This window comes from Channa argus, chromosome 14, assembly GCF_033026475.1.
Source record: "Channa argus isolate prfri chromosome 14, Channa argus male v1.0, whole genome shotgun sequence".
NCBI lineage: Eukaryota > Metazoa > Chordata > Actinopteri > Anabantiformes > Channidae > Channa > Channa argus.
The window spans coordinates 21,548,338-21,569,918 of NC_090210.1; the positions used below are offsets into that span (position 1 = coordinate 21,548,338).

General features: G+C 40.5%; 1 protein-coding gene across 2 annotated transcripts in view; it reads left to right on the forward strand.

Moving 5' to 3' along the window:
* Positions 1–94: 94 nt before the first annotated feature.
* Positions 95–21,581, forward strand: part of dnaaf11 (dynein axonemal assembly factor 11) — a 38,630-nt gene continuing 17,143 nt past the window's right edge. Inside the window, exons 1-11 of one of the 2 annotated variants that reach the window (XM_067529168.1) lie at positions 95–486; positions 1,928–2,095; positions 2,282–2,359; positions 2,578–2,750; positions 2,912–3,117; positions 3,230–3,415; positions 11,573–11,650; positions 13,786–13,851; positions 14,137–14,206; positions 16,490–16,585; positions 17,180–18,220. In XM_067529168.1, coding sequence (XP_067385269.1) covers positions 393–486; positions 1,928–2,095; positions 2,282–2,359; positions 2,578–2,750; positions 2,912–3,117; positions 3,230–3,415; positions 11,573–11,650; positions 13,786–13,851; positions 14,137–14,206; positions 16,490–16,585; positions 17,180–17,236 — 1,272 coding nt within the window. In that variant the 5' untranslated portion in view covers positions 95–392 and the 3' untranslated portion in view covers positions 17,237–18,220. Of the gene's footprint in view, positions 487–1,927; positions 2,096–2,281; positions 2,360–2,577; positions 2,751–2,911; positions 3,118–3,229; positions 3,416–11,572; positions 11,651–13,785; positions 13,852–14,136; positions 14,207–16,489; positions 16,586–17,179; positions 18,221–21,581 lie in introns of those variants that run through there. The other variant, XM_067529167.1, reaches the window with a different exon arrangement.

Consider the following 21,581-nt stretch of genomic DNA (forward strand, 5'->3'; position numbering starts at 1 on the left):
AAAAATATGTATCTTTTGTAGTCCCTCCCCATCAGTATGTAGATGCGAGATTCATACGAAAGTTGCAACAAGTTGCTAAGGGTGTTGCAGAACATTGTGTAAGCGCCGTAGTGTGAACAAAACATCGCGTGTTAGAGAAGTTGCTCTTTATCTGCGTCAATTGTCTTAAAAGGTGAAGGGACGGTGCAGTGGGTCAGGTGACAAATGGGAGGAACGGCCGAGTATTGTTATTATTGTTGATCCAATAAAACGGCAGAATGTGAATCATAACCAGATAAATCAGAGTTCCCGGTCCAAAACTGGAGACTGTGAGTGTGAACAAAATGAGGGGGGAATAGCGTATCGGTCGAAGACCCTTGAGCTTGGTACGTTAGACGTTAGAGCCCGTCAACATGTTAACGCCGCCTGGGAATTTCTCACAGCGCGCGAATGCAGCATCACTTCGGTTTCCACGACAACGCCCGACAACAGAGAAAATGGTTTACAGTAAGTTAGAAACTCAAACCGACTCCTCAAAAGAGTTATAAGATGTGACTTTGTCAGATTTATTAATATAGTTATGGTCATGAGTAACACGTGCTACTGCGGAAAAACATTGGTCGATTTCAGTTATTTTCCTACTTTCTAGCTGGTGAAGTTGACGCTAAGCTAACTAGATTACACACCGTTAACGCTAATTACTTACAGTAAGCGGAGGTAGTTATATCGTTGTCAATGATTTTATTAATTGTGTCGTAGTTAATGTTTTTTAAAACTGCTTATATTTGCATTGATTAACGTAAACGACGCTACCTTAGGCTAGCGGAAGGTTTAACATCACGAACGCCCCCACTGGTGCCGGTAGCTAAGCTAAACTTAGCCCTGTTCTACTCTAAACGTAACACATAACTGCTAACTGTGTGTTTTTTGGCGCAGATATTGCCTGAGCTTCAATATTACATGGGGGGGGGGGTCATAAACTGTAATGAATGGAATCACCCACGGTGACCTCGGTAACAAACTCATAGTAGAATTATCACCTTCAAATGAGAAATTGTCATTGTAAACGTAGAATCCATGGATTAGCTTCCCAGCATTAGGTTGTGCAGGTGTAGCTGATGAAGTAGCCGGTGAGTGCGCACACTAATCATTCACACAGGGTACAGCGATGAGCAATACTATTACCACCGCCTGGTGGTTTTGATATAAGAATAGAAAACGGTTTCTGTACAAATATATAATGAACTAATAAATGCTGAGGTATCAATATGGGATAACCACAGTCAGTAGCTCCACATAAAGTGGCTAAACTCAGTTCAACCTTTACCAGCAGTGACCTCTGAGTTTCCTTTTTTTAATCATTTTTATTTTGGCCATATTTACCATAATCTGTATTATCTGTATCTTAGGGTATTTTTACTTTTTGTACCTTTTAGAAAAATGATGATAATCTGCTTAGTACTTTAACATGAGTAGATTTGAAATTGTACCCTTTTGGCATAGAACTTTTACTTGAGTATTGAGTTTGTGTACTTGTACCACCTCTGCACACAGTGTATCAAAGTTTGCTGACTGCTCAGAATGGCCATGCTGACCCTTGTCCTCCATGTCTTCAACAGTGTAAATGTTGTCGCTGAGCGGCAAAGCTTAGCAAGAAACCAGACCCCTGAAACCCTGCACTAAAACGAATACTAGAAACACCTAAGCTATATGATCTGCTGAATTCCTATATTAGCTCTGCTTAAAATTGCATGCAATGCTTTTGTACACAGAATGAAGACCGGCGGTTTCATCATCTACATGTATCGCATTTTACACTTGCCTCACATTAAAATGGAACTACATGTGTGTACCAGGACACGTAAAAAATAAAAAAATGAGTCATTGAAAGTTGAAAAGCTCCTCCAGCAATGTCTCTTTCCCTTTTTTTGTGTGTCTCTCTATCCAGTAACCGAGGACATGGTCCGCCGGCGTGCAGAGCACAATGAGTGTGAGATCTTCTCCTTGGAGGAGGTTTCTTTGCATCAACAGGACATTGAAAGAATTGAACACATCGGAAAGTGGTGCAGGGAACTGAAGATCCTCTACCTGCAAAACAACCTCATCCCCAAGATAGGTGAGAAAGGTCAATCGAAGTTTTATGATCTAGCCTAAAACTGCAGCGTGTTTGGTTAAAAAGCAGGAACTTGTATATGTCATCTTGTTGTCATATTGCCAAATCAGTATTAAGGGTAGTTCCACTAACATGATGGTGTTTTGAAGTATGATTAATATCTTATGTGCAATCCAATGTTTCACCTAGAGAATCTTGGTCGCTTGAAGAAACTGGAGTATTTAAATCTGGCCTTGAACAACATTGAAGTGATTGAAAATCTTGAAGGTCAGTATTACGAAGATAATTGGGACTTGGTTCCACCTTTAACCTTGATCCTGTTGTGGTTTTAGTGCAAGATGTTTTCACCAGAAACTTGATTAGGTATCTGAAAAAATCTTACACAGGAAGTGTTGCGTATGACCAGAACAGCAACTGTTGATTTGAGTTATTTATCGAAACATTAAAACATGTTTTTGTGGCGTTATTGCCTTTTTGTTTTTCAGGTTGTGAAAGCCTTCAGAAGTTGGACCTGACAGTGAACTTTGTTGGCTGTCTGAGCAGTGTGGAGTCTCTGAAACACAACATTCACCTCAGAGAGCTGTTTCTGGTGGGGAACCCTTGCACTCAGTTTGAGGGCTACAGGCAGTATGTGGTGGCCTCTCTGCCTCAACTCAAGGTAACGTTACTCGCCTTCCCAAGAGCCTCAGGGCGGGGCACATCTGGGGATGCCGAGCCCGAAAGGGAACTGCCTGGAGATAAGGCAGTTACTAACCCTAACATTTCTAAAAGAAAGAAAGTTAGTGTAATTCTGATGCATTCCTTTGTATATGTCTTCAGTGGCTGGATGGGACGGAAATCAGCCGGTCAGAAAGGATTCGAGCCTTTCAGGGACTGGAGGAGGTGAAGAGACAAGTCTGCGAGCAGGAGAACGAGTATCTGAGGAAAAGAGCTAAGGAGAAAGAGGAAGCACTGAGGGAGAAAGGAAAGGAGGAGAGGAAACCAGGCTTTGATGGTCGCTGGTACACTGACCTCAACAACACGGTGTGAGTACAAACAATGGTATCTGTCTTGGGATCTAAATTGTACGACGGCACCCTAAGGTCAAAGGTCAGTGCTTAAACACCTGAAGTGACTGTAGTTTTTCTGTCTCTGTAGTCCAGGGTTGGAGGACAACGTGACGAACCAGGAGGCCGAGAAGAACACAAAGCCGAAGCCGACGAGCCCCGACTTAGATGAAGAACAACGGGACAGGGAGTTCTGGCACACGCCGTGTCCGTTCACCCCGGAGTCTCGCCTGGAGGCCCACCACCACTTAGAGGAGAAGAGGAGGGCGAAGGAGAAGTAAGTATCCCTGACTTTGATCCACCTAAGATGAGTAATTCATTAATTTGTTTGATCCTTTAAAACTCCCTTATACGTTGAAAACCTCTGGCCCAAATATTTGTCTTCAGCTGCTTTATGAAACCATGTTCACGATGTCAAAGACGCAGGTAGAGTTTATCTGGTGACTGCAGTTTGCTATTTTGGCCACTGGATGTTGCCATAACTTCATCCACCTTTTTATTCGGCCACATGTGCTTATGTTCAGGGGTTTTTGGACACCTGGACACTGGTTCATTATACCGGATGTCTTTTCCACACAGATCCACCACAATGCGTCCTTTAGAAATGTTTTTGAAGAAAACACTAAAATTAATCTATTATAAATGGCATGATATGAAAGAAAAAACACAGGATCAGACAATAATGCAAAAATAATAAATAAATTGCCATTTAAACATAATACTTTAAAACATAAAAAAATAATATAGGCTGGTCAGTTTTATATTTTTTCTCAGTTGACTTTTTGCTGTGCCAATAATATTCACTGTTTGTATGCTTTTTATTTTATAATCTATTTTCAATCTGTCTTCTCAAAAATACAGAAGAAGCACCATTACAAATATATATGATAATATATAAGATAAAATGTCCACAACCCAGACCCAACACTTTATTGAAATCAATAAGATAATGTCTGCATAGGGTTTCTTTTAAAACTGCTCTAGAGAAGGCCGCAGGTTCGAATCACACCCCACCAGGTGTGACTCCGCCCATCCACCAAGGAAAACCTTGGTGCCGGTACCGACCCCGGATAAAAATGGGAGGGTTGCGGCAGGAAGGGCATCTGGCGAGAAAACGCATGACAAATCAACGTGCGGAACATGTTCCACTGTTGACGACCCCTGAAGGAACAAGCCGAAAGCCGTTGATCTGTTTTGGATGTATGATATTCAAATACGTGCTTCCTTCTCAGCCTGTCCTCGAGGGGAACAGAACAATTACTCACTTTAAGGACCACTTTGTTGAGGTCAGTCTAATTTGTTTTAGGAAACTTCAGTTCAACATTAATACCATGTTTGACACAAGAGTTAGCAGGACAGATGAGGCTACATTTATAGGTGCTGCAGTCCAGGTTCACCTATCGGGTTAATGAGGATGAGTTTTCAGAGTCACCACTGCAGCAGGAACAAATTGTTCTGTAACTGGAGGGGATGTGAGGTTCGGTGAGGAGTTTGCTCTGACGTTTTGTTTATGCAGTTCTGACTAATGAATCAGTTGGTGAGCCGGAGGGTGTCGATAATCCTGAGTGATTTACTGACTCTGTGCTACAGTATGCTGACTCTCTAGACTCACTAGACTGGTGGGACTGATAGGCAGGTACTGTCAGGGGGCTGATGTGTAAAGTCTAGAAAAGGAATTTTACTTTGAGTTAGTGGGAATCTGTGAATGTGCACATGAAAACAATTGTAATAACTGTAAATTGTAAACACGGATGGAAGAAAGCTAATCAAAATCGGACCCTTTCATCCCACTGTGCACCGCAGCCTGCTAGAGATGCAGCGCTGCTCACCGTTATAACAGCCCACCAAGCTGTCGCTAAGCAGTGCTGGTTCTCTGAATAACTTGATAACAACTTGTCTGTCGGAGTGGGGGGTTAATTTGCTTCCTGCTGCTGGTGTTTAGAATCCAGACGTCGTTTGTGAGGCGTAAAGCTCCACTGCGTAATGCAGTTAAACAAGTGACACATCATCCAGCAGACTGCATGGCATCACATTCAGGTTAACCAGTGTATCCCTGAGGTTGAGACCGTTGATAATATGCTGTCACAACTTGGATCATACAGGATACACGAATGCTGAGTCAATGCTGCAACCCTGCAGAGAATGTTCTGTGAATAATGTTTTAAGGAAGGACAGAGAATTTTTAGTGTGAAGTGTGTCAGGTGATGTCTCTGAACTGAACTACTGTACAGTGCTTTGCACCTGAGGATGCATCACTCTTGCATGAATATTGAAGATTTCTCCTTGGTATCTTGAGTACATTTTGAATATGCATATATCAAACACTAGAACACATGTTAAAGAAACCTGCTTAGATTAAAAAAAAGTAGGAACTGGTTTTGAACTGGTAATATACTGCCCAGTAGCATTTTCTCTTAATGTCATGGGGTCAGTGCTGTGCCCATCCTGAGCTATTTAAATAGAGGGTAGGTGTATTTTTCCACCAATCAAACCACAGTATGTTCCAGACCTGTTGGTAGTGAGCTTGCTAAATAAATTTCCCGCCACGCTACTAATTAGCGCTAACTCGTAAGGTGACCCTTTTGCTGCAGTGTTAATTGGGTGTGTGTGTTGCACATCCTCTTCCTCTCAATTCATTAGTCTCTCTCTCACTCACACACACACACACACACACACTCTACTTAGTGTGAGTGCAGTGATATCAGTTGGCAGCTGTGAGGTTTCACTCCGTGTGAGCAGCCAATGGGCTGATGAAAAGACCTCGAGACATCAACTGTTACACACAACACCTTGGTTACATGTTATCAGTTTGCAGTCAGTGGCAACGGTCCAGTTATTGATTCCCCTTAAAATTACTTATAAATGTTAAAACTGGTGCAATCAAGACTCGTTTTTTGCAGAATATTTATGTAGGTTTTAATGACGAAAACCAATAGATGACTAGATTTTTAAAACCAAAAGATACTTATATCATAGTCAAAGTCTAATTATACAAGTTGTTGACGTCAACAGGTCCGTTGTTTTATTATGAGCTATAAGCAGGTTTAAAAAAAAACAAAACAGGTTTGGTGTCTCATCATAAAACAGTTTAAATGTGAGGACCATACTTTTCCTTTTTCTAATGATTGTGGTTATGTTATTTTTGGAGCTATTAATAAAGGGGGATTCTTCTCTGTCATGGTTAACTTGTTTTATTTTTCCTCGGTATGGTTTTGTTGTTTCATCATTGCATATTTTATTCACAATACAACATATGCTGAAACTGAGACATTTTACCATTTCATGGAAAATGTTAGCTCATTTTGAATTTGATGGCAGCAACACATCTCAAAAAAAGTGGGAACAGGTCAATAAACACATATAATATAAACACAACATTATTTCTTTCTTTTGATAGTAAGAATAGAGTTTAAGGAACTCAGTACGATAGGTAGGAACCCAGCTAGTGACACTCTGCTTCCTAATCCGTAGTACAAAAGCATTCCTGCTCTGCATGCTCTCCAAGCATGCAGAGCAATCAGGGTGATGTGGGGTTGCTGTTCTTATCACCTCCCTCTGCGCAGCTGTCAGGGTCTACTGACGGGATGCATGCAGTTGTGTTGTCACTGGATTGTCAGAAAAGATGAATTTCCTGCTCCTAAGCGGGATTCAGCGATAAGGTCTGGGATGCTTCAGTTTCTAACGGCTGCTCAGGTCCCGTGTGAAAGAATGACATCAGACAAACAGCAAAACCAACCTGTAGTTAGCAGAATTGAGCTTTAAGGTTGAGGAATACCGACAGAGGGGAGCAGATAACTGATGTGGTATGTGTAGAGTATAATACAGAGAGGGTAAAGAGTTGTCTATGTGAAATATGTGGGATGTTTTTGAATGTTTTAAAAGGTGTAAGAGCCTAAATGCAGTTTGTGTCCTTGATTCAAGCAATTTAAGTTCATAGGTAAAACTGTAATTTACATAATTCAGTCTTGAAATAAGCAGAAGAAATATTTACAATATTCAATAAGTTCATTGTTTGATTTCCTGGGTTCCATGTGTTTGGATGGTTTTAAATTCCATTATATTAGGAAGATTCTACTTTTATTCTGATAGTCTAGAGGGAGGAGAACAGTGTTTGAGGACGGTGGAGCCACAAAGTCTTTTGACCTCTTTTTTTCTCTTACACATTTGTGTGTGTGTGTGTGTGTGTGTGTGTGTGTGTGTGTGTGTGTGTGTGTGTGTGTGTGTGTGTGTGTGTGTGTGTGTGTGTGTGTGTGTGTGTGTGTGTGTGTGTGTGTGTGTGTGTGTGTGTGTGTGTGTGTGTGTGCGTGTTTCATTCAAATTATGTTCTGTTTTTTGAGAATCCTGGATCTTGATAACTGTTCTGTACAAATTTTGTGTGTATCTTAGTAAACCTATAAAATTTTATCGAGTGGTCTGGTGGATTTGTGGACGTGGAAAAAGTGACTTGAAGCTAATTTTTGATTTTTGAAAACCTACAAAAGGCTTGGATTGAAATGTGTCACACACACATGAAGATAGCACAGAATTGATGCAAATTCTGAAATTGGTGGAGCAGTTAGCACTGCCGCTACATAGCTACAAGGTCTATGGTTCAAATCCAGCTGCTGATTGAGGCCTGAATGTGTGGAGTTTGCATGTTCTCCTCATGCTCGCGTTGGTGTCCTCACACAGTACAAAGACATGGATGTTAGTTTAACTAGTGACTCGAAATTGCCCGTTGGTGTGAACGTGAACGGTTGTCTGTCAGTCTATACTTCGATAGACTCCAGAACTTCTAAATACCTGAACAAGATGAGAGGTTTAGTTAATGGATACATAGATGGAGGTCCTTGAATGGTGGATAATCTAAGCTTAATTCACGTATTAGTTTAGATCAACTCTTTTATTTCATTGTTAAATTGTGTTGTGTGTTAAGCTGTGTGTGTCTGTATGTGCGGGAAGGTAACACCCAACTTTAGGGATTTACTATTTAGGAAAATGTATGGATTTGGCAGATATAAAACCAGGGCTCAGATTAGGGGGCATGTCCACTTTTAAAGCTCTCTAAATTGTGTGCTCTGTATTATTACATTACACCATCAAACAAAGTGCCGTGCTACCTAAAGGTCTTCTGTACATTCGTTGTAGTCCTGCAGCTAAATCCCTCATGGATCAAGAGCTCTCTGCAGATAGAGTTGAACACGGATAATGCAACTGAAAGCTTTCTTTGCAGATTGTGCTCAACTCTGAACACTGGAGATGTCACCACTAATGTCTCCATGACTCAGCTGTTTGATAGATGCCCCATCACACCCAGTTTAAAAAAAACACAGATATCTCCCATAGTGCAGACAGTCACAATGTGACCTTGACAAGTCAACAGTATACGAGGTGGACGCAGAGTAAAAACTGTTGTGTGAACTAAAAGGGACAGTGATGTAAATGCTTCATGTGCAGCCACAGTGGCCTCTTGCAGACCAAGTACTTCCAAGTGCGTTTGCCACCTTCTGTACATGGATCTTTCAAACACAACACAGTGATGGATGCTTCACTATTGCTGTTGTTTTCAATCAGCCAATTAAAAAAACAGTTTTTTGCAGAAACTCCTGTTACATATTACGTTGATACAATAGAAGAAAATACACTTGTTCATATCAAACAGCTTGGATGGAAGCACAACCCTCATACATTTATTGCTGACTATTTGCAAATGCATTTTAGAAAAACATGCCGGGGGAATGTCCACAAATGCCAAATGGTGTCAGCCAAATATTTTTAATTGTTTTTCTAGAAATGGTCTACAATCAATATTATTATTCCATCTTCCAGACGTCTGCTAAAATAAATTCAGCTGACTGTTAAAATAGTAAATCACAGGCGGGTGACAAATTAAAGAAAAACTCAGATGCTTTAACCCAGGATTGCCAGCTAAATCTTGGCAGCATCCACTTAACCGAGTTTTATTTAATTTTAATTTATTTTTTCCAATCCAGAACCTGAAAATTCTGCACATTTATTGGATGAGCCTCAGTTTGTAAGTCAGATTTTAGCACCGGGAATAAGGCAGCATTAGGAAGTTAGCATGTGTTTTGTGAATTGTCTTAATTTACTTCTGGCTTCTTAATATATAAAATATATAAACATTAATAACGGTTTATTGACCCCAGTTCTCGCCTTGAAAGTTACAGTATTACAATTTTAGCTGTATGGACTTGCTGAGTTAAAATGGGATTGGTTGAACGAAAGTTAAGGTGTGTCATTTCCTTTTAGTGGAAAAATACCGCTTTACGCTGTAAACCATCACACTCCCAGCATCAATAGTAAAACTAAAGGAAGACATGGCAGTCTTGCTCCCCTTCCCATAACCCCACACTGCTACTGTCTGATTGACTCCAAGACTCTTACATAGATGAGCACTGTAGTCATCTCTGTCTAATAGACATATTAGTTCCTTGCCTAACTACTCAGCTCTACAGCCCCACTTAAACTCATGACAGATTTCTCCGCAGCTCTAATAAAAAGATGGACTTAACATCCTTGAGTTTAGTAGATTGAAGAGTCTTCGAACATGCTGTCACACTCCTCCTCTCTGGAGGCTGATATATGGCTGCAAAGGTCGTGGTGGTCATCTTATTCATCTTCTGCTCTGTGGGCTTTATAGATGAACATATGCGCAACACCCTGCCTGTGCCTGTGTCACAGCCTGCTTCACTAATTAAGTGACTGGCTATACTGCAGGGGGTAATGAAAACAGAGTAAACAGTTTTTCTCAGAGAATGTGGTTTGCACAAAAATGTGGCTTCATTTGAACAAAATCTGAAAAATGTAGGATTTGTGTAGGACATGCTGAAACTTAGCATTTTGTTAGTATTGATTTTGGAGTTTTATAGGGGTTGTTTAGTTCAGGATAGTGGTTCCCAATTTAGGAATCTACCCCAGGGTAGGAGGGTACTCGGTGAGTCATCTGGAAAGAGGAAAGTGGACAAGGAGACTTGTTGGTGGAATGAGGAAGTTCAGAAATATATACAGAGCAAGAGGTTAGCTAAGAAGTGGGACACTGAGAGGACTGAAGAGAGTAGACAGGAGTACAGGGAGATACAGCGTAAGGTGAAGGTAGAGGTGGCAAAGGCCAAACAAAGAGCATATGAGGACTTGTATATTAGGTTGGACACTAAAGAGGGAGAGGTGGATTTGTACAGGTTGGTCAGACAAAGAGATGGAGCAGCAGGTTAGTGTGATTAAAGATACGGATGGAAATGCATTGACAGGCGCCAGGAGTGAGATGGGAAGATGGAAGGAGAACTTTGAAGAGTTGATGAATGAGGAAAATGAAAGGGAATGATGTGCAGAGCTGTGGCAACTACAGAAGAATAAAGCTGATGAGCCAAACAATGAAGTTGTGGGAAAGAGTAGTGGAAGCTCGGCTAAGGGCAGAGGTGAACAATGGTGAGCAGCAATATGGTTTCATGCCTAGAGAGAGTCCAACAGATGGAGTATTTGCTTTGAGGATGCTGATGGAGAAGTACAGAGAAGGTCAGAGGGAGTTGCATTGTGTCTTCGTAGATTTAGAAAAAGCGTATGACAGGGTGCAGAGAGAGGAGCTATGGTATTGTATGAGGACGTCTGGAGTGGCAGAGAAGTATGTTAGAGTGGTGCAGGACATGTATGAGAGCTGTAAGACAGTAGTGAGGTGCTGTAGGTGTGACAGAGGAGTTCAAGGTGGAGGTGGGTCTGCATCAAGCATCGGCTCTGAGCCCCTTCTTGTTTGCTCTGGTGATCGACAGGCTGACAGATGAGGTTAGACAGGAATCTCTGTGGACTATGATGTTTGCAGATGACATTGTGATTTGTAGTGAGAGCAGGGAGCAGGTGGAGGAAAATCTAGAGAGGTGGAGGTCTGCTCTGGAAAACAGAGGAATGAAGCTTAGCCGCAGCAAGACAGAATACATGTGTGTCAATGAGAGGGACCCAGGTGGAACGGTGAGGTTACAGGGAGCAGAGGTGAAGAAGGTGCAGGACTTTAAGTACTTAGGGTCAACGGTTCAGAGCAACGGTGAGTGTGGAAAAGAGGTGAAGAGGCGAGTGCAAGCAGGTTGGAACAGGTGGAGAAAAGTGTCAGGTGTGTTGTGTGATAAAAGAGTATCAGCGAGAATGAAAGGAAAGGTGTTCAAGACGGTGGTGAGACCAGAGATGTTGTTCGGCTTAGAGACAATGGCACTGAATAAAAGACAGGAGGTTGAATATCTCTCCATGCAAAGTAAAGGTGGGAACAGTGAAAATAAAAAGGTTTAAGGGCACAAATAAAAAACTGTAGTGCAAATTCAGAAATAGTCAACTTAAAAGCTACTATTTATGTAGGTATCTAGCTTTACATTACATTTGTTAGTCATTTCATGGTTCACACACACATACACATACACACACCCTGACTCGTGCTTTTTCTATTTTCCTGCAGGGAGAAAGAGAAGAAGCCGCAGGCCCCGAGGACACTGATCACTGCTGATGGTCGAGTCATGAACGTCAATGAGCCCAAGTGAGATGCATTTGTTTCAAACATTTAAGGTTTTAGCTAAACGTGCTGCCTGTGTAGATCATGTGTTAATGTTGTTATTCCCCAACTTTACTGCATAGATCTGCCAAGCCAAACTATAATATATCAGAAATTGCTGCCATACTGACCAACATAAGACTCAGATATTTGTATTATTCAAAAATGCTATGAGTTGTAGCTTTTGTTTCTAGAATTAAATCTTAAATCGGTTCTGAACAGTTGTTATTATGAGTGTAAGATGAGAAGATTTAGGGGCAAAGACAAACCATGACAACATCAAAGAGCTAGTTCCAGTCACATTGCCTTATGTCACCTTTTAACTGGCCAACAAGTGGCACTTGAATGCTGCTACCACTACAACCACAGGCCAACTAGCATGTGGGAACAGCTGAAGACCTAGGACTGCGTATATACAAGCCATAAACAAAGCAGTATTTGCTTATCACTTCCACATCATTGTCACCACAGACGGTTTATAGCTACCTCTAATCAAGAATATGTGTTGACTATATTGGTGGGAGTTTGCTAAATATGGGGCTGCATGAATGCAAAAAGTGTGGGGGAGGTCTTATGCTTGCAAGTTTGCATACTGAACACTGAATGACTCCTAGTCCCAAAGATTTGGCAGGCACGAGTTTCCGACATGACGGTGATCCAAACCACACTATGAAAATCATAGAGTAAAAACAAAGACCTGGCTAAGCATGTTGGTGCCAGGAGGACTGAATCAGTCATAAAACAATTATGGCAGGAAATAATTAATATAAAAAAAAAATGGAATCTCACTAATAAAGGGTATAACCGACTTTTCTGTTGCAGTTAATTTGAAATATGGACCTTTTAATGCTACATACTGTATCTTAGTCAAACATGTCCGTTCTTTGCTGTGTTCTGTAAATGCTGAGTGTTGTAAAGAAAGACTTCATGTATTTACATGACACAGTTTTAACTACGCTACACCTTTGTGCACCATTTACACCGCGACTGTGTGACGTCTGTACGATATATAGCCGCTATCGCAGTGAACAAACGAGCAAGAAAAGTATTTGGTCCTAGTTCTTATTTGGCCAGAACAACAAAACCCATGCAATCAAATGCTTCAATTTTATGTCTGGAAAAGAAAAAAAAAATCAAACAGATATTTAGAACTTCAATGTATTTTTCTTTGAGACCTCTATTGCGCAGGCTTGCTTGGTCAACTGCTCAGACACAGAGTTAGGTAAAAAGCTGCCAGCTGCTGTGTGATTGTTTTGCCAGCGGCCTTTGGTTTTAGGTCTCAGTCGCTAGTGTACATGTAGAGTAGCTGGCTTTCCCAGCATCAGAGAGTTACAGCAGCACATTGCGGGATACCTGATAGCTGTGGGCCACCCTGGTGTTGCTCCATTTGAAAGCGGGTTACATCCGGCGCAAGGCCACAGGGGTCAAGGCTAGTTTTATTTGTAATCTGAGCTGAGGACACACTCAGATCAAGAACACATCCTTTATTTGATATAGCACTCTGCATCAGCCAGGGGACAAGGCAGTGTGGTTCACTGCCGCCTAGGCAATAACATCTAAACATTAGATCGGGAACGTTTTACTGTCTTTTCTTGGTGCCTTGTAAAGTCTTGTTCTGTAGATTGATGCTACTCTAGCACAATATCTAGTATAAAGGTATTTGCTAAACTAATTATTTGGCCAAGACTGCAAGGCTGTAGAAAACCAGTTGAGTTACATTTTATAGTTTTTGCAATAGTGCCAGAAGAATACTGTTAATTGGTAACTTAAATTAAATGACATTTTCTAGCAGAAAAGTATCAGCTGAAATTAAAGCACTTCCTTTTCTTTTTACGATCAGCCTTAACAGCTGAAGTGTGTAAGCAGCATTAGGAAGCTTGAGCTTAAACTGCAGCTTGCAGTGTGTAGTGGAGGTGAAGCTGCTGGAAATAAGCTCAGGCTGAAGATCGCAGGTGGAAGATTAAAGCCGAAAGGATGGATAAAGTTAAAGTGCATCGTAAGCAGCTGATATTTTTCGTAATATTTATGCACCAGCACACAGTTTTCTGAGTCCATTACCTTCAGGTTTGCAGACAGTGGTTTGTACCATAACTGAAATCTACCTCTCTGTGTTTTACCAGGCTTGATTTCTCTCTGACTGAAGATGAAGAAAAGAACGTGGTTGTCTTAGACCTGGCAGTGTACAGGTAGGACTCCTGAAAACACTAATACACAGCACAACCACTAATAAAAACAAAATATTCTGTAAAGTTGAATATTTGATTCTTTTGATTTATCACATAATGGACAGTCTCTCGGTGTGTTTTTTTTATTATCAAAATACTGATCTAATCAGCATAATTCATGCATTCATGTGTTTCAAACATGCATTTTGGTCTTAGTTTGTTACCTTAACACATGAACCACATTGACTGGTAATAACTGTCAACTTTATTCACTGACCCGGACCTCCACCTCTTCGCCTCTTGCAGACACATGGACACTTCCCTATTAGACGTAGATGTTCAGCCAACATATGCCAGAGTCCACGTCAAGGGGAAGGTATGTTGTTCAGCTTTCACTAGTCACATTTATGAAGGGACGCAAATATTAGATGATTTCCTCTGTGTTAACAATACATAATCAGTTAGCGGGTAATGAAATACAGTGGCCTTTAATGAAACGTTGTTTAATCAGCCGTCCTATGTAAATTAGCAAAATGTTGAATGGAATATGAAATTAACACAGTGATTTAATTAAGGATTTTGGAGCTTCGACTCCCAGCTGTCACACTTCAACAGCTGGACAAACAAAATTCTGTCAAACACAGCAAGCAGTGCTTCACAACTTGCAGATTAACTTGAAAGTAAACATTACACCAGATTAAATGAGTTGTATTTACAGTAGCACAGTGAAAAATATGAAAGGCAACATTAACACATCTATTAATACTAATAAGTTATCTATTTGAATGGACTGACTTGTTCAATTTGGTTAATGGCTACAACATTTCACCTTCCTCTCTCCCATTTATCAGAGGATTAGAAAATAGATAATTTTAAGTTTACTCCACACTGTTTTGGCTGCACACCATGAACTTTTTAACAAATGCCATTAATTAAGGGTTTTTAAAGGGCAGCCATTGCTATTTGGAGTTTTAAAACTTCGTTGACTTTTAAAGTCACACTGTTGCTTGAAAAGAATCAACCCCCTTGGAAGCTTTCACCTATTATTTTTTTCTGACTCTTTTTTTGACAGAAATTAGAAGTCCAGTTACTTGTAAATCGATATCCTGGTATAAATCTACACCATGAAGACAAATGAACACTCCATTAACTGATTATTAAAAAGCATTAATCACGCAATTGATGCAAGAACAGTTTCAAGTCACTAAATATCTCTTGGAATACAATTACATGTAAGAAATGGAAGAGATGCCGCTCACATAGAAATTTGCCCAGAGCCAGCTGTCCTCAAAAACGGAGTCACTGTGCAAGTAGGAGCCTGAACGATTTACAAACCTCGGCAGCAGAATCGATGGAAGAACCTGCACATGGGACTTCGCAGACCGAGAACAGAAGCAGTTCTTAATGCTCAAATTCCGCACGTTATCTGCCCTCTTCTTCATTCTAGAGTCCTAGTGTTCTTGCAGCTCAGCATTTTCACATCCTAATAACATCCTAAGATAATGCACTATATTTCGGTATATTACAGGCTGCTGTGAATTTATTAAAATGACGCCTGCTGTTGAGTTGGGAGCAGGGAGAAGTGTGATGTATGAAGATTCTGATTTAGAGCAAATAGGAAGCTGTCAGAAGCTGCTGAATCATCAGGCCTGTTTCGAAACTGACACTCTGATCCATTTATGGAGAGAGTTTATTACACCTGCTGGAGAGTCAGACCCTGGCTGTGGACAGCACTCTCTTGTACATCTCAATGGATATTTGGGAATAAAATACAACCTGGGTTTCCTGCCAGAACTTTACTGTCAGCAGACGATAAGTAGTATGTACAGAATCTTGTGCCAGGTATTCATTTCCAGCCCTGTATGACATCTGCCCGTGTGATTAGCATAACCGTCATCACAAAGTTCACCTCCAACTGTCCAGTCAGCCACATTTCCCTCAGTAGCAGTGAAGCAAAAGTATGTGAGATTTTAAACTTCAAGTAACAGGACCACAGTGACCTTATTTAAGCCTGATTTAACAGCTGTTTGGCCACACGTAAATCCCAGCTTGGATTTATCTTCGTTTCATTCTCCGGTAATACAAACACTAAGCCCTGCAGGTCTCTGCAGGCCCAAGTATTCTCGCTCTCACTGTCACAGCCCTGAATGTCATTACTCCATTTGAATGCATTAGTGTGATTATGGAAGACTGTTGTATCCATGAGGTCAGTTGGATTTGGGCAGGTGGGGTAATTTATGTATTTAGCTAAGGCCTTTAAGATTTCTTAATTTCAATTCATTTAGTGGAGCACAGCTAACTGGTTGAAGGAATCATCTCTGTAGTTTGTATATCACATCAGCTGCATCTGATAGCTACAGGGCCTGCAGTGGAGCTTTCCTTTACTTCTGGTTCCCCCTGAATTCCCCCTCAAAATGATATATTGGTAAATTGAGAAATGAACGTCTACTTTTCTGCAGTTTTTTTGTATTTTCTGTTCCAGCGCCGCTGTTCTGAGTTCTGAGCTATTCTGATCACTCACTCTCCCAGTCTTTTCTGGAAAGTGTAGCTATAAAAAGACCCGCTAATGAATAAAGTCATTTGACACACTGGGACAGCGTCGGTGCCAGATCAGCACATTAATCTCGCTAATTAAAGTTATAAATAATTCACTCTGCAGATATTTCAAATAGCCCTGCCTGCTGAAGTAAAGCCTGACAGCTCCAACGCTCAGAGGTCCCAAAGCACCGGACACCTGGTCCTCACCATGCCCAGGGTACGTACAATTACAGGTGGACTCAAACTCTTACATTATATACCTGAAATACGTATGGGACACTACTGCTATGTGTGGCAAGAGTGTCTTTCTGAAATTGTTTTTGGCTTGTTGGTGGTTACTTGTGCTTTTTCTTTATTTTGCAACCACAAAATTAGCGACATCTGCTTTTCCTAAACAATATTTTTTGTTACTTAGAATTGCAATACTGGTAGCTTCCACAGAAGGTAAAGCCTGATCATTTTAATCCTCCCCAACATGCTTTTAAAAAAATCCAGTTCTTGGCGTTTTTCTGTGACTGACAGGCAAACATGCTTACCATGAAGCACAGCTTCCTTGGTTAAGGGCATGGACTGTGAGAACTGGATAGTTGACTAAAGCATAGTTTCCATTTACTTCTACCAAAGTTACCTAGTTGCGAATATTAGGAAAAGAATTCCACTTAAATTCTTCTGGATTCTAGCCTATAAAATAAACATAATGATCCTCACACTTCCATCATAGGGATAATTGATTTAAATAATAAAGAGTCAATTCGTGGGGGTTTCTAAACACTGTTTTATAGCTGCTCCTTTTTTTTTTTTAATGCTCTAGGAGGAAAATCCTTTGTGGGCCAGTTTGGATCATGTAATCAACATGGAGGTGCATTAGTAGCACTGGCCACTATGCCAGAAGTGCTTCACTGCCCAGCGCTGATCCTGGGGGGCTCGGTTTGAGGCCAGGCCACTTTAAACAATTCTGCTCATAGCAGACGGATCCTACACAGTGTAAAATGTCACTAGATGCATCAGCAGTCTTTAGCAAGTCACTTAACCCCCATTTAGCCTTTGATGAAGCTGTTCAACGTTATGCAAACTGTGGAAGAATATCGCCAGCTCTCAGATCACTGCTGTTCTTTCTTTCTAAAAAGTCTTTAGACTTAAACTATGCTCCGAGTGAAACAGTACTGCATATGAGATATTTAAACTAGGTCGTGTACTTGCCTTATTATTAGTTAACATGTATTCGTGCTATGTCAGAGAAGAGGTAGAGTTGCATAATGAAACTCTAATGACTAATGGGGTGGACCCTGAACAGCTCACCAGTCTATCTCAGGGCCAACAGATACGCACACATACAGACAACGATTCACACTTACATTCCCACCTACGGGCAATTTAGAGTCGCCAAATACCCTAACGTGCACGTCTTTGAGCTGTGGGAGGAAACCGGAGTACCTGGAGGAAGCCCACTCAAACTCCACACGGAGCTAACCAATCCACCACCGTGCTGCCTCTGATGGGGAAAAAAAAAAAAATTCTCATTACCTCTGTTAAATTACAACTTCACTGACTGTGGTAATTTGGCCTGTGAGGTTTAATGAAGGAATTCTTTATAGTGTCTATAAAAAGAGACGGGTGCTGATACTGCTAATATTAAAATCCATGTGGGTTCAGATGCATCATGCGCAGGAATACCTGTGAACGGCTGAAATGAATGTTCAGAAGCGATTTGTGAAGAATAAATGCAAACGTGTCATTTTTCCCATTAATGCATCTTTTAGGCTGAAGGGGAAATCAAAGTGACTAAGACCATCGCACGCCCACCTCGAGTGTGTCAGAACAGACACAGCAGCTTGCCCGAGGACAGTAAAAGGTAAAGATTTTTATGACACACACTGCAGCTGCAAAGTTGCAGTGTGTGTATATTGTGTGGACAGGAAGGAAAGTTTAGATGTTAGCTTTAAAAGTACTCAGCATCTTTTTTATTATATCTGTATCCACCTAAGTTGCCAAGCATATAAGATGCTTGTAAGACTTTAAAATACCTTTTGGTCATGAAAGTATAAGCAACAATGCTCACAGATGACTCGTGGTAATAAATAAACTAAAACGGGACAATGTAGACAAAACATTACTGAAAGTTTATACTGTGACTTGCTGTATCATCTGTCAAATAGGTTCTGGTTTGCTGAAAATATTGTATTTTGTTTTGTTTCAAGTTTCTTCAATCAGATGTCTTGTAATTCTCATTCTTCAGTGTAATTTGAATTTTGTCTTGACTTTAAATCCACCAGTTAAATTATAGTTAAACTATAAATATGTAGTTATAAGAAAAGCTGCTCTGGTATTTATGTTGCTTTAGAAACTAACCTACTGTACAGTATATGATTTTGGGGGGGAAAAAAAAGCAAAAACTCTAGTGCAATTTTCTTTTTGGATCTGGTGTTTAAATTGGTGTGGAAGCTGTTACCAAACCCTCTGCCTGGTGTTATGACTGCATGCTGTTCCTGGCAAACCACTGACAGACTTGTACTCGATACAGGTGCCTGCTTGAGATTACTTGGGTGGTAATGAATGGTGATTTAACATTGTAGCTGCTGCTCCAAGAAATACAGGGATATTGTCCAAATCATCTGAACATTAGAGTGAGCTAACTTTAACTTTGGTTAATGCCACAGCAGCCATGTTCATTTGTTTAAGGCACAACAAATACCACTATACACGTGGCTTGCAACATAAGATGTGCGATTATTTACAATTTGTCAAACAGTCCCCGCTACCATTTTCTATACAGTAAGTCCAGTTGTGTGGACAAGCAGCAAAAGCAAGGGCTGTGCAATAATATTATTTAAAAATATGTAGTGGAACATAATCCTGTTAAACTGAAACACTATTACTCTAATAGTCTGCCTGTCCAGTAGTGTTGGTGATTGATGGTGGTGAAGAGCAGTGTCTAACACCTTGTTCCATAGGCTTTCAGTTGTGTGTGTGTGTTCATTGAACCATTCAGTTACCCGCCTCGTGCCCCACGGATCGTATGCAGGGCATTGTCATTCACAGGGGACCATTTATTTTTGCAGCTTTTCCTTTATTTGCAAAGTTTGTAACTGGCTGTTTTGTGGCTTAGTCTAATATACCAATGTGTGTTTTTGCTTGTTTCTGGTAGTAAATGATAAAATAGTAAGGAATAAATTCTTTTTTAATATTAATAATAAAATAAAGAACGACCAGCAGCAGAGGTGTAGCCTGCAGGCAGGTGAATGTTCTGTGTGTTTGCACAAGTTTATCTGAGTCATCATAGAGTAGTGGCGTCAGTTGTCTGTGGTTTAGTCTTTGCTTGGCCTTGAGTTAACACACACTTATTCACATGCCTCTGGCTTATCTGGTTCCCTGTTGTCTTAATTACGGATACCTGTTGTATTTTAAACACTCCACATAACTCATTTTATCAGCCACGCTGATAATAGCACTCTCCCTGCTAATGACTGTGCACCGACCACTCATAACCTTGACTAGAGCTAAAGCGTCACACTGGGAAAAGTACTCACTCCAGCAAAATGCAGAGCTGAGCTTTTACTCTAGTGTTTGGATTTAGCTTCCAGCTAAAATACACTAGCTGATGTTATCAGATATTTATTATTTATATACTGTATCTGTTCTTGAATATGACCCATATCCCATGCTGCTATCCGACAGGGATGCACAGAAGAAAAAGCTGTTACCAAAAAATAAAATCTATCAGGTAGCTAAACTTTATGAAGATAAATGTGCAGAGACTTGAAAATTGAGATGGTCAGTCTGCAATTACTCAATTTATCACACAAATATAAATGTCATTTTGACAAATATCCAATACGACATAATGTTTTCTGTGACTGATTAGTTCAAAAAAGCCATGGGGACTTTGGAAATACTGAAATGGGTGTTATAAAATACTGTAAGTCCTCATTGGCATTATAAGGGATAAGTCTTAAATACCAGCTCTGGGAGGGCTGAGCAAAGGCCTAGTAAACAAAAAAACCTCAACATAATGGAACAGAATTTTAAAGTGTTACATAAAATAAACGGTGCTAAACCATTAAGCTATTTTCTTTTAAACTTTGTTGGGCAAACTTCTCACTTCACAATGAAAACATATCTTTATTCAAATAATTCTAGGTCATACTTTATTTTCACACATTTAATTACTAAACACCGACATAATTCGCTGTACATCTTTCTGTGTGGAGCTGCACCATGAGTATAGACTCAGTAAGGTTTAATTCAGGTTGGCTCCAAGCAGAGCAGCTTCACCTCTTTATGATCATATAAGTCCGCAGTCTTGTTTTACTGGGCTCCTGTTCCTCTGCTTGCCTGGAGGTTTTCTCGTCTTTCCCATTTTATAACCTGAAGCTGCTTCTCGTCCTTCAACCGGCCCCATCAAACTCAGTACCCTCAAATTAAACATTTGATAAAAATGCTAAGTTGCCACTGCAACAAGCCGAGCTGATAGGTGAACAGGTGAATTATTGCATCATTTAGTCATGATTGGGGCTGGTCTTTGACCCCAGGCCATAGATGGAAATAAATCTAAAAGCCATGATTGAGCTTGAAATGGATGGGCTTAATAACACGTAGGCTATGTGTTGTAATTGTACTATAAAGTGGAAAATTGAATATTATCTAAAATGCAGAGCTCATGTTAGGTGTATTTTAAAAAGATCAGAGGTCGGGGTCAAATGCAAAGCAAAATCATCGTCATTATATTAGACTCAGTGGACTTTCAGCGTAGCTTCTTCCTCTTCTTTTCTTTTTCTTAAAAAGGCGATGCCTTTAGGTGTCTTGCTTAGTCTGACCCACAATAACAGAGATAAAACAGAGAAAACCAGGAACTGGGAACAGTAATGCTGATCAGTAATTCTTAGCTTTTTTCCACAGACAGCTCCACTGAGTGAAAAAAACTTTACATGTTAATAATTGAAATAAAGGAAATATTACTTTTCAGATTGAGAATAATGTATCCTTTTCCCCGGTCCAAAAGTACAGGGGACAGTCAGCAGGGGTGGCTGATGAACAGGAAGGAGCTCAGTATCATGTATCTCTATCTCTCCATCAGGTAAAACATGACATCAACGGATTTCTGAGTCCATGTGACTTGTTTTGTCTGCTTCTTATCTTAATGTGAGCAGATAGGATTAAGATCAGACCTCTGACATCCTATCACACCCACTCTAAACCTAATCCTCGCTGGAGCA